This window comes from Halyomorpha halys, unplaced genomic scaffold (assembly GCF_000696795.3).
Source record: "Halyomorpha halys isolate HHAL.00 unplaced genomic scaffold, Hhal_1.1 Scaffold28.1, whole genome shotgun sequence".
Classification (NCBI taxonomy): Eukaryota; Metazoa; Arthropoda; class Insecta; order Hemiptera; family Pentatomidae; genus Halyomorpha; species Halyomorpha halys.
The window spans coordinates 18,325-35,123 of record NW_027110130.1 but is presented as its reverse complement, the minus strand read 5'-3'; the positions used below and the strand labels follow the sequence as shown (position 1 = coordinate 35,123).

General features: G+C 28.4%; 2 protein-coding genes across 2 annotated transcripts in view; one reads left to right on the top strand and one right to left on the bottom strand.

The window, feature by feature from the left end:
* Nucleotides 1-13,828, bottom strand: part of LOC106683840 (tetratricopeptide repeat protein 17) — an 18,995-nt gene extending 5,167 nt beyond the window's left edge. Inside the window, exons 1-7 of the mRNA XM_014425561.3 lie at nt 13,533-13,828; nt 12,939-13,204; nt 10,935-11,043; nt 10,632-10,834; nt 8,426-8,593; nt 8,210-8,329; nt 3,759-3,895 (exon numbers count right to left, since the gene is read on the bottom strand). Of these exons, the coding sequence (XP_014281047.1) occupies nt 3,759-3,895; nt 8,210-8,329; nt 8,426-8,593; nt 10,632-10,834; nt 10,935-11,043; nt 12,939-13,204; nt 13,533-13,643 (1,114 nt within the window). The 5' untranslated portion in view covers nt 13,644-13,828. The remainder of the gene's footprint in view (nt 1-3,758; nt 3,896-8,209; nt 8,330-8,425; nt 8,594-10,631; nt 10,835-10,934; nt 11,044-12,938; nt 13,205-13,532) is intronic.
* Nucleotides 13,829-13,951: 123 nt separating this feature from the next.
* On the top strand, nt 13,952-16,555 carry LOC106683857 (soma ferritin). Its single transcript, XM_014425577.3, has 3 exons — nt 13,952-14,188; nt 14,272-14,496; nt 15,982-16,555. Exons 1-3 carry the CDS (start codon nt 14,084-14,086, stop codon nt 16,168-16,170), a joined length of 519 nt encoding a protein of 172 aa, XP_014281063.1. The 5' UTR covers nt 13,952-14,083; the 3' UTR covers nt 16,171-16,555.
* Nucleotides 16,556-16,799: the final 244 nt, after the last annotated feature.

Sequence of the window (16,799 nt, the reverse complement as noted above, 5' to 3'; positions counted from 1 at the left end):
TATATACATATAGTACATAAAATATAAATAGTTTTTACTACCCCACTCTGTGTATCAGGTCACTATTAATGGTATATTGAAACAATTGAGACCGACTCGCCTAGCAAAGTGCGGTGAAAGAACTTTTTAGGAGTGAAAAAAATTTGATATTCCTTAACAAAATTTTTAATTAATTTTTAATTAAACACCTTAACAAATCCTTAAAAACAAATTTTCGATAATATCGAAAAATACAATTTTTTAGCCCGAAATGTTCATTCCTCCTATTAGCGGCCTTAAATCAGCCTTTGATTTCTTTTGAAAAGTCAAAAAAATATAAATAACTTCAACACTACTTAACCAATCTAAACCAAACTTGGCAGTGGTTTAGGTATCTATAAACTGCACCAGAGGACACAATCCGGATCTTTTTAAGCAAATCAAATAAAACGTTTGAATGTTATTCTTCATTTGAAACCAATTTTCGCCCTTAATGTAGTTTGAAATAGCAGCCATTTTTCCAATCGTTGTGTTAACGTAAGAGATAGTGTGACTATGAATTAATTTTATATTTATTAAAAATTAATAAACGAATGTCCTGCAGCAGTCTGGGGTTCAGGTCTTCGGGTTGAAACAAAAGGTTCTAGACAATTAAAGAAAACAAAAATAACAACAGATAAAAAAGAATATTAAAATACAAGCATACAAGAGATGGAAAAAGGTAATAAGAGTGAAATCAAGCATAAAGAGAGATAATGAGCAAGATAGGAAGTGTGCCTGTTCGATGGTAAGTGGCCAAGGAAATGATGTGACAAGTAAGAGAGAGTGGTGGTGTGGTTAGTGGTTAAAATACATTACTTTTCAAAATAATGTTAAAGTAAAGAGTATTAACAAATTAAAGAAATATTTAAAAAATAAACATAAAATGATAATTTACATAAGAAATAAAAAAAAAAAGAAGAAATGAAATTAAAAGACTGGATACAATAAATATAATATGGTAAAGAAAATAAATAGAGGTGTACACTGTGTGTAAATTATATAATAGAAATATTAATATAAGGTAATGAATGTAAGTAAAAGGTGGAGGTAATATATGAATATAAAGTGCATATTAAATATATAAAAATTAAATAACAGAATGGAAAGTAAGAAAAAGAGGTTGGGGTTTAAAAATAAAACATATGAAAGATATGGGAGAAAAATTAACTTCTAACTAAACACAGAACATAAGAGTGAAAGAAGAATTGAGTAGGTTTAATGATGCTTAACATAACCTGTCGGTAAGAGCTTATAATAAATAGCATTACGACTATTTCAGTTTTTCTCTGACCACACCCAGACCATTTTCCTTTTATTAATGAGGTGTAGATAGTTGACCGTAGATTACTGATTGGAGAAGATGAGAGGGGGGGGGGTGCAGTCAGCAAAAAACAACATAAATGACCAAAAATTATTTATTTATACCGACGTTTCAAGTCTCCACTACAATAATTTAACCACTTATACAATTTTTTATAACTTAATTAAACAATCCCTAAGTGTATTTCTATTTTCACCTTCTAAAATGTATTTAACAACAAATAAACTTTGAGTTTTTCAATTTGTGAATTTTTTATTTCAAAACGTCTGTTAACGCCATAATATATAATTACCTTGTAAATAATTGTAAATAGTATTTTTAGTATTTAGTATTTTTTGTATTTAGTTATATAGTTTTATTAGTATTTAATTTAGTTACATTTATTTTTATTTGTATTGTTTTATTTAGATTTAGTTATTTGAAAAGAAAAATGTGTAATTATATTTGTTTGTAATAATGAGTAATAGAGACAGTTGCTAGGGGTGATCATTGTTGCTAAGATGCGTCACCTAGCTACGGAGCGCCCATCTTAGTTTTTTAGTGAGTTCCGGCTAATTAGTGGCCGTGGTAGCGTCTAAGCAGCCCTGTCTGCCCTTATAATTTAATAGTTTGGACATTTTTAGTGAGTTATTACAGTGCGGAACCAGACCTTTTCTGTGTTTCCACTTTATTAATTGCAGTTCCGACTAATTAGTGGCCCTGGTAGCGTCATTAGCAGCCCTGTCTGTGTTCATTTTGTCGGCTCACCTAATACAATTTGACTGTTGAATATTTGGACCATCAATGAGCCACTACACCAACTCTGGACCATTGCAGCGATTTATTTAGCAACAAGAGCTGTGACTTATCTCGGCAGCACTCTTCCTCGGATATATCGGAGTGGAGCAAACGTTTTGTCGAGCAGTATTTATTTTACATATTTATATTGTTTGTAAATTTGCCTCTTTTGTTTTCTTAATTTATTTATCTAATTTTATTTGTATCTGAAAGGCCTTTTTATTTTTGTTTGTATGTTTTATTTATGTTAGTTTTTAGTTTTGTTTTTTACCATGTTTAAATTGAACCAAATAAATGTTTAATCTGAGCCAGTTTGTTTTTTGTTCATTTTTAAAGCCTTCCAACAAAAAGACATAATCGATTTGAGGTGGCTTTAACAACGTCTGTTACTTTTTGGACAGCCCTCATATATTAAGCTTATAAATCGTAGCAGCCTCTACAGTGCCTTAATAATCAAAAGTGTAACTAACTCAAATTTCATTTATGTTTTTCTTCATTTTTATAAGTAATTTCGGCAGCGGCCTATAGATGATGTTATCTGGTTGGACCATATTGTATATACTTTTCTGTTAAATGTTATATTGTTTTAACATGCTAAAAGAAGGAATTATTTCTCAATTTAAAACAACTTTTTTTCCAATTAACACACTTTAACATGTTAAACTAAAAATCATGAATGTCTTATCTTATTTTTTTATTTTAAGATCTTATTTTTACTTAGCCAAGATGAATCTCTATAAAGTGAACATTGCCTACTAATAAATGTTTTTTTTTTCTGCTATTTTGTTTACCTTTCTTTACTGCCACTTGGATCATCTTCTGACAATTAATTACAAATGGTCAATTCATAATCTTCCATTTTTTTTTGTATTTTTTTCGTTGATTTAAGAACTTTTAGATTCTAGATTTCAGTGATTTTTTTCTTTTTATTTTCAAATCATTTTTTATAATCATATTTAAAAACTATTTGGTTTCTTATTAATAATGAATATATTCTATTAAGTAATTTATTAATATCAAATGAGTCTGGCTCAATTAAATCCAGATCATCATTATAAATGACACGTCAGTGCTCCACTCAGTATTTAAGATACAATTTTTTTCCACGTGTAGATTAATATCATATAACATTATTACATTGTAAATAAAATTACATCCATTCATGCTGTATAATCAGATATTTGTGATACAATATATAAATGGTTAGATCTAATATCTCATTTAAAATAAAAAAGTTTAGAAAATGTAATAGTCTAATTTATATATATTTGGTACTTCCACTAGGAATCAAAAAAATAAAACATACAGAATTCGTCTTGTAAACACCAAATAAAAAAAATAAATAATTTTTAAATCTTATAAGTTTCTGAAAATTTACAAATAAATAATACTGCAGTAGAGATTATTAGAATAAAAAAAAAATCATAATAAATTAAAATGCATAATTATAATTAAAAAAGAAAAATATATCAAGTATATTAAATTTCAATAGATAGATATTTTTGAAGGAACTTTAAACCCAGTGAAGAGAAGATAACATATTTTTTAAAGATAAGTTTTATCTACGTCTACTCTCAAGTGTTATTTGAGAATGTTGATAAGACAAAAAAACAATTTTAAGAATACTTGAAATTCTAACCTGCAGCCGATGTCAACATGACAGAAAACGATCGATTCATCTGTGCCTGCTGACGAGTCATTTCTTCGTGACTTTTTAACCATCTTTCTTGAAGAATTTGGTATTCCTTCAATTGTTCGACTATATCTTGTATAGCACTGAAAAAAAAAGTTTATTTTTCGATTTATAAACCAATTAAAAAAATTATAAATTACAGCGATAAATTTTATAATGAAATAATATAAGAATCTTAGTGGCGATTGAAGGAAGATTAATAATATTTTATTAAGGTTTATTGTCAAGAAGAAATCTCAATTTTACGACTGTAAATTGTTTTGCCGAAGAAGATTCAGAAAGGGCTCAAGTGACTAATGATTAATCGTCAATTAGTACAAAGATATCAATATAATACTTGCAGTAAAATCTAAATAGTATAAAAAAAAAATAATAATCGTAATAAAACATTAATAAAAAAGAAAGGAAGATATATCATTCGTTAGTAAACTTCCTGACTTTATGTATAAAAAAATGATCTTAAAATCATAAAATTATAAATATTCAATTTCATAAAAGCAATTGACTAAAAGGATAATTTTACCAATGTGTAATGGCCTAAATTATTTTTGATATTTTATAAATTTATAGTTTAAATAAACAAAATGTAATAAATACAATTTTTAAAAACAAAATAAAATAATATTATCAGGTCCAAGGACAGTACAATGATCAGTTAATAGGTTTTTTGGAAAATCTCGATAATCCAAAGTTTCAAGGAGAACAGTTTTGTAAGATACTTGAAAACAAGAACACCTTTGTTGAAAAAATTATAAAATTTTAAGATCAAAAATTAAGTAAAAAATTAATCCAGATATTAAGAACCATTATATTTATATTTCTTAGTTTTTGATCTTAAGGCAATAATGGATTTTAAAAATTTGAAGGTCAGATGATGAAATAAGTTAATAAAATTTTAAAAGAGTGCAGTCAAAAAGGAACACTGTCCGATATTTTTCAACTTGAACTCAACCTGATAAAGCTCTACAAAGTGGGACGAAATTTTGGCAAATAAATAATTATTAACAATAAAATTTTAAGCTCATATAAAAATTAAAAGTTGTGTAATGTAAGATAGGCTACACTAACACTGAATATTATTCAAATAATTTTTTTTTTAATGTAAAATCTAAAATATTTAACACATATTTCCAAATTTTTTGTGACTGTTTTAAATTTATCAGTAAATTATTTTTTTTATTGAATCTAATCCAAGCAATATGTTACAATAAAATTTAGTTTTACTAGAAATTTTAGGAACATACACACATGTGAAATTTTCATAAATTACATTCTACAAAATGTGAAAGCCGATGAACGTGAACACAAAAAAAAAAATTATGAATAAGTTAAAAAAAGTTCTAATACCTAAAATTCAGTTTATTAACTACTATTTGATCAAATTATGTTTGACAATAAAACGGGCAAAATAAAATTACATGGTACGACAAAAGAATAAACAACAACATATAACTGCTCGGTAATACATAAATAGGTGTCTTAAAACTTACAGTGCATCAAATTAGACATATATTATTCACATATTAGTCACAAATAACAAACACTATTTATTACCTTGTAATTTTTCTAATGAAAATCTGAAAAGAAAATCAGTGATATTAATGAAGGAATCAAATTCTTATTATTTTCTTTGTTTAATTATAAATCTAAACACAAATACTGGATACAGAAAACAATTTAAATCAAAATGGATTTTCTTAATGACTCTAAGCCTATATGAAGAACAAAATTCAAGAACTTTAAAATTAATTATCGTTTTGAGAAAATGTATTGAAATTGTAAATATAAATTAATTAAATTAAATATTTAATAAAACACTTTAAATAAGCGCTCTAGAATTAGTATTACATAACCAATTTTATATTTATTCAAGATATTTTAATTATTATTTTATTAATTCTATACAATAATTGTAATATAAAAATAATCAGGCGGAAGATCGTTGATTGACCATGTCAAAGATGGACAAAAATTAACTATAGTTGAAACCTAATGGCTAAAATTGCCATGGATACGATCCTTATTCATGAATGAACCATTAATAAATAAATATTGTATCCATGGCAACTGTAGCTATTAGTTACAACTATAGCTAAAATTGCCATAGATACGACCCATATTAATGAATGAATCATTGATAAATAAATATTGTATCCATGGCAACTGTAGCTATTAGTTACAACTATAGCTAAAATTGCCATGGATACGACCCATATTAATGAATGAACCATTGATAAATAGATATCGTATCCATGGCAATTTTAGCTATTAGTTTCAACTTTTGCCCAACTTTGTCTGATAGTGTTTGTACTTCATTATGAAACAGGGCCTAGATCGATGACAGTTTTCATTCTTATTGCAACAAGCAATATATTTAATTTCCTAATAATTCACAGATTTACTATTTATTCATTTTTTATCACTGAATCTACTTAATAATAAATAATTTATTATAAAATGCACTCTGACACTTTTTAATTATATGTTCATAACATTTGATACTTATTTGACTGATTATGTAATAATAAGTACAATTTAATACTAATGTATTAAAAATAATAAATACTAAAGATGTGTAAAATATAGAAAACAGGTCAAAAAACTTAAATAATATTTACTATTTAATTAATTTTTACCGCACCTGGACAATTTAACAATATTTCAACATTATCTTTTGGTGTCTCTATTTTTTTTTTTCTTTCAAAAACTTGTTTTATTTTTCTAAGTAGTGATTAAAAAGAAAATAAGAGAAAGGTTTCAAACTTAGCTCAATGAAATTAAAAGAATAAATTATTTACTACGGACTAAATTGTAATTTGTAGGACTTTATTTTTCATTTACAGCAGGGAAACTCCAGATATACACAGTTAAGACAAAAAAAAAATTATGATAAACATTTTAGAAAAAACATCTGTTTCAGAGATATTTTTCATTTTGTTTTCACATATTTACTATCTAATAACATAACTAAACCTACAAGAAATTAGATCACACCATCGGAAAGACCATTTCCTGTTAGATAATCTTGTTTTCAATTTTCAAAACCACTTAAAAAGTGAGTAAATATTAGTTAAAACCTATTAAAAGTTTAAAAAATATCAGTAAATTTAAAAAAAATTTCACACACAACAAATGTTTAAAAATATCTTTTTTTATTTGACGGACTTCAAATTTCTATTTGAAATAAAAAAATACAGAATTTGAACAAAAGTTGCAGGATTAGAAAATGATAGCTATACAATAGTAAAGAAGGTTAAAATTAATTTTGAAGATATGGAAGTAAATAAAATGAGATATTTTATTTGAAAAAAAAAATTAGAAATATTGTTAAAACAAAATGAAAAACACTAATCATAAAATATTTCCAAGATAAATGCAATAAATGTTTAAAACTAGTACTTTATATCTAGCAACAGGAATACTGAAGAGTATTCCAAATTATTCGTCTAAAATAAAGTAATGATTATTAATTTCAATCATTACGACCTGTAAATAATTCTTTAAGTTTAGCTGACCAGGTCTAATCACTAACAACAGATTAATATATGAGTAAATACATTTTTTTAACTGTTGCAATTTTTCTCTCCTAGAACTTTTATAAAATCTTTGACATAGTGTAATATCAATATATTGAGTTCGTAGTATTTCTTTGATGTATAACTTTTATAATACTTGGAAGTAAGTTTTATAAAATATCTTTGTAAAAAAAAACTTTGATAGTATGATGACGATTATGTGTGCTAAGTAGATATGAGAGCACAGTTAAGAAACCCTACCTTCTACCTGACCATTTCTGGTATATAGGAGGGTAACCAAGGGGTAATCGAATAAAAAATGGCGGCTGTTTCAAAATTTAAAAAAAAAATTAATTTTTTATTTGGAGTTCTATCTTTAAAACTTCGAGAAGAAAAATAGAACAGCATTTAAAGTAAAGTAAATTTGCTAAAATATGAGCTCTAATAGAGCTATTTTTATTGAATAGTTCCCAAGATAGAGCTTTTATAATAGGCAACATTTTAAAACTAAAAATCAGTAGTTAGTGAATTTTTGTTGGGAAAACTATTTATCAGAAATCATTAGACGTATGGATGTTTATCAGCACTCAAATCAAAGCTAGTAATAAAGTTTAGAGACAGCAATAAGCCATATTATAATGTAACAAACCCATGTTATAACATATAAGCCTGATTTTAGCCACCTCTTCTTGATACAAAAACAAAACAAACATATATAAAGCATTATATATTTGATAATATAATTTGAAGAAAAATAAAATAAACATCCAGGAGTTATAATATAAATTTAGCCTAATATTAATTTTCATACCAAATTGTAATGTTATTTTGCACGATATAATTACATTATTACATCAATAATTATTTAATGAAAATACATACTTTTGTAATCGTTGAAGCCTCTGTTTTAATTTACTGTGGCAAAGGATATTGTGCCTCATAGTTCTGACCAAATTCCAAGTCTCGTCTAATCCTAATGCATTATCGTAACAGGCGATAGACCTAAAAAATAATTTGATACATTCTTTGAGTAAAATTAATACGTTTTTATTTTTATTAATATTTATATATTATTAATCTATAATTAATATCACATGCCTGTTATAGTCGCCGAGTGAAGCGTAAACATTGGCCAATACAAAGTGAGCCAATGGTTTATGAGGCGCATGATCTATTGCGCAATGAAGTAAAATCGCAGCTTCTGCTGTACACTGAGCACGATGTAACATTACGCCTAGATTAAATAATGGCGTGTCTTTGTATTCTCTAAAAAATGAAACATTAAATATTAAAATGAGAAACTAGCAAAATAATTTTAACAAGAAAAAAATAATATTGTTTATTTTTATAACTTAATACATTAGATAAAAAATATTTTAAAATATACTTTTTCAAAATTGTATACCAAGTATTTTGGAACAGAAAGGATGAAAGTAAATTAAACAATAAGAAACACAATACATTCTTTATCACCATTTTTCAATGAATAATACAAAGCTGTAATTTTGGAAACAGAATAAGGGTTCTATTCTTAAAAAATATTTTAAACTTTTTTTTACTAAAAGCACAGCGGCCTATATGGCATATTGTGCGCCATCCACATTAGTGTTGTAGCGTTAAAGAGAAAAACATTATAATGAGCTTATTAAAGCTTGAGATAGGTGGATTCTATGAATCTAAGTATGCTAGAGGGATTGATATGCTCACACTGCTTGGGGTTCACGACATGATCCACCCCAAACAGTGTAATAATTTGGAATGCCGTTTCATCATTACTGTCTAGCTGAAGCAGTGTATCACTTTGGCCCCAACAGGGTTCGTCTAGAAACAGCTCTCTTTTATTTAGCCAGTTACAGGCTTTTAAACCGTAGGCTACCTTTATATTGCTTTTTTCATAGCTTACGCTTATGCCACACACAGGCTCCGGGGTAATAGGAATGGTCTCAGAGCCACTCCTTGCTAACCTGTCAGTATGCTTGTTACCAGGAATGGTAATGGAAAGCTTGCACCCATAAAATTCTGACTTTATTATCACACTAGAGTCTGTAGAGAACGTCAAGCAGTCTTCAACAACTCTAGAGCGCGTGACGTGGGTTATTTAGAGCTCCTATTCCTGCCTGGTTATCGGTGTAGATTGTTATTCTCTTACTAGAGATCCTTTCCCCTAAACTGTACTGGCACAATGGCATATTTTAAACTTAACTTTTGTTAAAAAGATTCCAATATAGGCTAAACATTCTTTTTTCACAAAGTAAAATATATATATAATTTTGTTATTATCAACCCAGAGACATAAAGGATTTGACAATGCCACCATAAAACGGTAAATTGGATATTTCAATAATCATGTTAATGACATGACATACAATCAAACGCATTCTGACAAATATTAGATCTACCGGAAAGTTCGTTCTGTTTTTGGAATAAAACAAAATAATAATTGCTTCATCCCTTTAATAAGGTTTATTGAATAATATAATTGTCATAATTACTTATTACTTCTAGCCAATAGTGTGAAGGCAATTTTTATATCCTATTTTTAAAAAATGCCTTATCCTTAGAGGTGAAAACTAAGCCAGTATGTCTGATATCTTCTCCGTTTTTGTGAAATGTATGGAAGAAAATGTAAGTGATGAGTAATGCACTAATATAATAAGATATGGAAGTAGTGTCTAAAATAATGAAAAGAAATTTAAATCAACATAATGAAATGTATGAAAAAAAAAATGATAAATTGGGCAAGGTAGATTATATAGATGAATAAAAATAAAAATTAAGCTAAAATAAATATAGTGTCTGGAAAAAAAATTAAAAAGATGGAACAAGAGAGAAGAAATATGGAGAATGGGAAGCAAAGAAAGAAAGAAATATTAGAAACAAGAGGAAAACTTACAAGCTCCGGCAGAGTTTCTGACTAGAGTGATAAATTTAAAGTTCCCCGATAGAGAACAGGCAAAAAAAAAAAACATTAGATCTCTCTATATCAACATAATGAAATGTATGAAAGAAAAATAAAATAAATGATAAATTGGGCAAGATTATATAGATGAATAAAAATAAAAATTAAGCTAAAATAAATATAGTGTCTGGAAAAAAAATCAAAAAAAGGAACAAGAGAGAAGAAATATGGAGAATGGGAAGCAAAGCAAAGCAAGAAATATTAGAAACAAGAGGAAAACTTACAAGCTCCGGCAGAGTTTCTGACTAGAGTGATAAATTTAAAGTTCCCCGATAGAGAACAGGCAAAAAAAAAAATTAGATCTCTCTATATAAACTTAATATAAAAATGAAATTCGAAACCTACCTCGGAACAAAATGAATAGCCCTCATGATGCAGTCGATGGCTTTCTGACTCTTTCCTTTACTCCGCCAATGTAAGGACGCTAAATTGTACAAATACCAGGAAGTTTTATTTTTTGAAAGACCATAAGCAATTTGATTAAAAGTAATTGGAAGTTTAATTTCAGGCTCTTTTGGCCAAGTCAAGTTCCAAGGTTGATTTAAGACCTAAAATGATATCATTTTATAAGTTACAATAAAAATTAATTCATAAAATTAAATTAAAATATATTAATAAAGACATCACGACCAATGCTAATCCATCTACCTGCAAGTGAGGAAATGTAGCCATACTGAAATCTAATCGAGAAATTTTTTTACAGTCCAACTGAATATTTCCTTTAACGTTTTTATCATCTGGTAATTGCCGCTTGTAGCTAAAATGTTATAATAATTTGACAATTATTAAACATTTTCAATTTAGAAATTTAATTCCTCACATATAAATGAAACGTTCAGAGCAAAATTGAATCAAGCTTGTAAGTTTAAAAATTTTTTTTGTAGCAGATTAATACTCACTAATGGTATATTTAATCAGAGCCAAAGTGAACTAGGCCTCTGTTAATATTATTTAGGGAACAATTGAAGACTAACCCGGAAAAACAGATGACATCCTATTTTTTTTTTTAATCCTGTATTGGGCATGGCTGATCTGACAGGATTTGGTTTTTTTGGTGCCTCTTCCAAAAAGGCACCAAGTGTGACCCCACCTCCCAATAGTCTCCTAACTTTGTGTGTGGTTCCGACCTGGCCAGTCAGTTTAGCTCCAGCCGTTAAGAAAGTAAGTCACACGTGTTTTGATCTGACAGGCTCACCGCGCCCGATTACGTTACAAACCAAAGGTCAGTATTTTTCAGTTTAGATAGTAAATTCAAGCACTTCGCTGTTTTTCGAAACTTGTGTTAGTATCATTTTTGTCAGGTATCATTTAGGAATGGGAATAATGTGCCTGTCAGGCTCATCACGCCTTTCTGGTATAGCTTTCATGTTCATCACCCCTCTTTCCTCGATTTTTTTTATGAATTCTTCAATCGTTATTTCAGTATTTTTTGCTTTTAGGGAAACCAAAATATTGCGGCCTTTTTGGTTTCAACGACGGAAAAGTGTTGGGATTCTATGTCGCATGCAAGAATAAATGTGTACTTCTGGTTTCTTCTATGCTTGAAACCAAAGCCATTGATAAAAGTACTGGAGAAAAAAATACCAGAGGTCATAACATATTATAATGCTCACAAAGCTGGAGTAGACACTGCAGACCAAATCTGCACCACATACAACGTGCAGCGAAATACACATCGATGGGTTATTACTGTTTTCTACATTATGTTGAACTTGGAAGGGATCAATTCCATGGTTATTCACCCCGGGAATCAATTGGAATGAATTCCAGGAAAAGTTTTCCTCAAAGAATTCTCACATGAACTGTGTATCGGACAACTTCAGCAAAGAAGCCAGCTGACCTACAGCCTTCACCTCCTTGAAAATTCGTCTCAAGATTCCTCCAGGCTGATGATCATTCAAAATCAACCCCGCCCCACCCCTAAAAGATGTCCAGATGTTGTGATTGCACAGTGGAAACAAGAATATGTCGGCTCACAAACTACTTCTGTGTGTAAGACGTAACTAAGGAATTAGCCCCTATAATGCGAAACCACTCTGTATAACATGCTTCTCAGCTCTGATACCAGCCGATTCTAACCAGATTGGGAGGGTCAAGTTTTCATTCTGTGGGACTGTCACGAAATCAAAGTCAATTCGCCCAGGCCAGAATCAACCCGGCGCTGTTAGAGTCAAGAGGCTGCTACGGTGGTGTCTCAACTCTCCCAGCTACAACAGCTGAGCAGTCACTCATTTAAAAATAAAAACTGAATTTTTTAGGTGTTTTCCAGCTTTGAATTTCGATTTTGTTACATTCAAGTTTTTTGGACACCTCTCCCCCATCCCCGTTAGTATTCAATTGTCTTGATCCCTGATAATCTCACATAAAATTCAGTAGATCAACCACTTTATTAGCTTCAAATTTAGATAAAACCCTTATATAAATCAAACTTGATACTACAATAATGAAAAGAAATTTTTCTTTAAATTATATTAGGATCCAATAAATGTTACTAAACTTCAACCTTGATTATCTAAGAACTATAATTGATGGACTTGATTCACTTTAGATCTAAACGCTTCACATATCAATAATTGTATAATGGCCGATAATGGCCATTTTTTTTGTTATGTACAAGATATTGTGTTAATATTAGGTTACATAACAACTTACCTTATTTTATCTGATGCATAATCGACTATGTTCATATAAAGATTAACATCATCATCAGAATTTTTGGCTTTAATACAATCTGAATCTGTTGACATCAATTCATGTTCCACTTCAGGAGCAGAATTGATCCTGGACCACTTTTGATCCATATTAATTTTGCGTTGAATCATCTCATCGAGGAACTTTGAAACATTTTGTGCCAACTCGTCTTGTTTTAAAAAGGCAATTAAATCATAGGGTCGCTTAAGACTAAACACTGAGTCGAACTGCAACAAAAAATAATAACTGAACACTGTCTTCTAAATTTTGGAAAAATTTTAGACATCATAGTATTTAATCGGAGTGAACTAAATTAAGAATAAATTCTTAAAAAACCTTGATATTCTTCTTGAAAATAAAATTTCTATAGGTTTACATATGATTACAAGCAATAGTATGGTTTTCTTCAGTTAAAATATAATTGTTTTAACTTCTGGCCAATGATTGGAGTATATTACATCCTAAAAATTGAACTTAAAATTTCTTTTATTTTAACATGATGAAAAATAAACACTGCACTAAGGTTACAATATTATTGTATTAACAAGTTCATACTTGTGCTTGAATCCGCCCTTCTTCGGTAACGACCCAGTGTGTAATTGCTTGGGTGACATAAAAAATGTCGAAAAATATAAACATGCATTCTTTTAAACCTATTATTGGCATTGTCAAAATATTCGGATTTCAAAACTCGAACCCATGGGGGCCCTTTGAATTGCGGATGAAAATCACCAGATAGCAGTGTCTCGTCTTTCTAAAATGCACAATTCAAACAATAAATAAACATTTAAAATGAATTTATATATATCGCAAATTATAGTAACACTTTTTAAAAAAATATATAAAATTATTAATTTCATTTTTTGCGGATTTAATTCTTAGAAATATAAAGTTCCTTGATACAGTTAAAAAGAATTTGAAATTCCCTCTTCTCCCCTCCACTGCGCCTTGTCTCCTAAAGAAGGCCTTCGGCGCAGTACTATATATATTGTTGCACAAGGTTCGTCACTCCAACCCGTCTCCAATTGGTAAGGTATTACGGTCCTTACGCTTTCGCTAATAATTGTCAGTGTCCAGTGAGATCTACAATTATCACTATATCTACAATGGCAGCCAGTCAAGTACGTCAAAATTTCCATGCTGACTCTGAAGAGGCTATCAACAAACAAATAAATATGGAGCTGTTTGCCAGCTATGCCTACATGTCTATGGTATGTAAATAAATACTCAATATTGACATTAATCACTATTTAATTATTTGATTAATGACTAATAATGTTTTTATTTCTCATAGGCCTACTATTTTGATAGAGATGATGTTGCATTAGAAGGTTTCACAAAATATTTCAAGCATGCTTCTGAAGAAGAAAGAGAGCATGCGATGAAGTTGATGACTTATTTAAATAAAAGAGGTGGAAGAGTCATCTTTTCTCCTATTGCTGCTCCGAGTACAAACGATTGGGGATCTGCTGAGAAAGCTGTCGAAGCCTCTCTTCAGCTTGAGAAGGATGTCAATATGGTAACTATTATGATATTCATAACATAAATTATTTCAGCAATGACATTAGGAACCTTTTAAAATTTAATTTAATTAAGACTTTGCAATGCATTGTATTCTTTATTTAGAAATATTTGTTGACATTGATGATTTCGTATTAATTAGAATGTGTTAATATTCAAATTATTTTCTGAGTAATATTAAATACTAAAAATATTTACTGAACATGTTTGTTGCTTGCTTATGTAATTTTAAGATTCATCTAGTCTGTTAATAGAACTTGTGAAGTTCTAAAGATGTAAACAAATAAATGTTATTTTCAGAATCCATTTTATATATATATATATATATATATAATTAATTATTTTATTAAATTATACTTTTTTTCTAGAAGAATATCAAATATATATATTTTTTCTGTGATGTAATGTTCGAAAGTAATTAAATATTGGTATTTATTTTTTAATAGGTTAGTATAAAATTGTACTTATTATTACATAATCGGTCAAATTAACATATAATGTGATGAATATGTAATTTAAAAAAGTTAAGAGTGTATTCTATTATAAATTATTATTAAAAATTGAGTAGATTCAATGATAAAAAATGAATAGATAGTAAATCATTTTTTCATAATTTGATTAAGACATTAAATATATTTCTTGTTACAATAAGTATCAAAACTATCATCAATCTGGGCCCTGTTTCATAATAAAGTATGAACACTTACTATTAGCCAGAGATAGGCAAAAATTAGTTATAGTGGAAACTATTAATTAAAATTGCCATGGCTACGACCCTTATTCATGAATGAACCATTGATAAATAAATATTGTATCCATGGTAATTTTAGCCCTGACCTTCAAATTTATATTCTTTAAATGATCTATATATATGTTAACCTTGTTTGTTCTCGGTACAATTTCACTGGATTGTCCAATCCTGATTATTTTACTTTTCAACTTCTGTAATATCACTAATAATCGTCCTAATTATGAAACAAAAGTATTAGTGCTGGTGATTCATAGTTTGTATACTTTATTTATGAACTAATACTATGAAATATTATCAGAAAGGTTCTTCTGTACCACTGGTTTTATGATAGTGCTGACTCAATTTAAAACAAAAATATTAATTTTTCCCGATATTTCTAATTTATTAAAAAGCAACAAATGTATTTTATACAATTTAGATTTATACCATTTTGATGGTTTAAATTTAATATTGAATTTAGTCGTCATCAGTTAATATGAATGTTAAAAAATAAACTACGGACTAAAATATATCTGATAAATTCGATTCATTTGGATTAACTGTTGCTATTCTTTTCTCTTTCTATATATTTTTTTATAATAGTTATTATTATTAACTATTTTTAATGGGAATTAATTTCTACTATTAATGTTTAATGCTTGTTTCTAATTTATATAAAACATCATAAGCTAAATTGTAATGCATGGATTATCATGATTATTTAGATAATAATTCTGTAATTCAATTTTACAGAGTTTGTTGAATCTTCATGGTGTCGCCTCATCTCATGGAGATGCTAACCTTTGTGATTTTATCGAAAATGAATTCCTGCAAGAGCAGGTTGACTCTATTAAATCTCTTGGAGATCTGCTCACCAACGTTCGCCGTGTCAAGGAAGGACTTGGAATTTACATGCTCGACAAGCAACTCAATTCATCTTAATAAAACAAAGATCTATTTTTCCGTTTTGGTTTTTTCATTCTTCTTAAATATAGTAATAGTTTGTCAATTTTTCTAGAAATGTTAGCCTTAGAATTATTATAGTAGCCATTTCTAGATTCTCTTATTTTGATATTTCTTAAAATCCTGGCTGTGGTCAGTTGTATTCATTATTATTGTTTATATATTTTTTTTCCTCTAGATATAAGGATGTTATTTTCAATTTTCGTTGTTTAATAAATATTTCACTTTATTATTGTATTCGTTATTGGGAAAGTATTTCTCAGATTATTACCAAAGTTACCTCACTAATTCGAGTTGACTGAATGTCCTAGTTTTGTAGTTTTTTGGGAAATGTAAGTTTAAATAATAAACTTTTCATCTACAATATTATAGTTATTTTTCTCCTAGTCCTTTTTACTAATTTCAAATTATAAAGATCCTTAAGTTAGTTGAATATTGAAAAAGTTATTATTATTTTTTATTTTAAATAGTTCTGCTGACTAACTGCTTTATCTTGCTTTTATATATCTGATTTCCATGACTCAGGTTGTCAGACCAAAGGGATATCAGACTACTGATAATGGACTTTTTTTTGTTTACTTGATTTGAAAGTATCAATATATTTATAA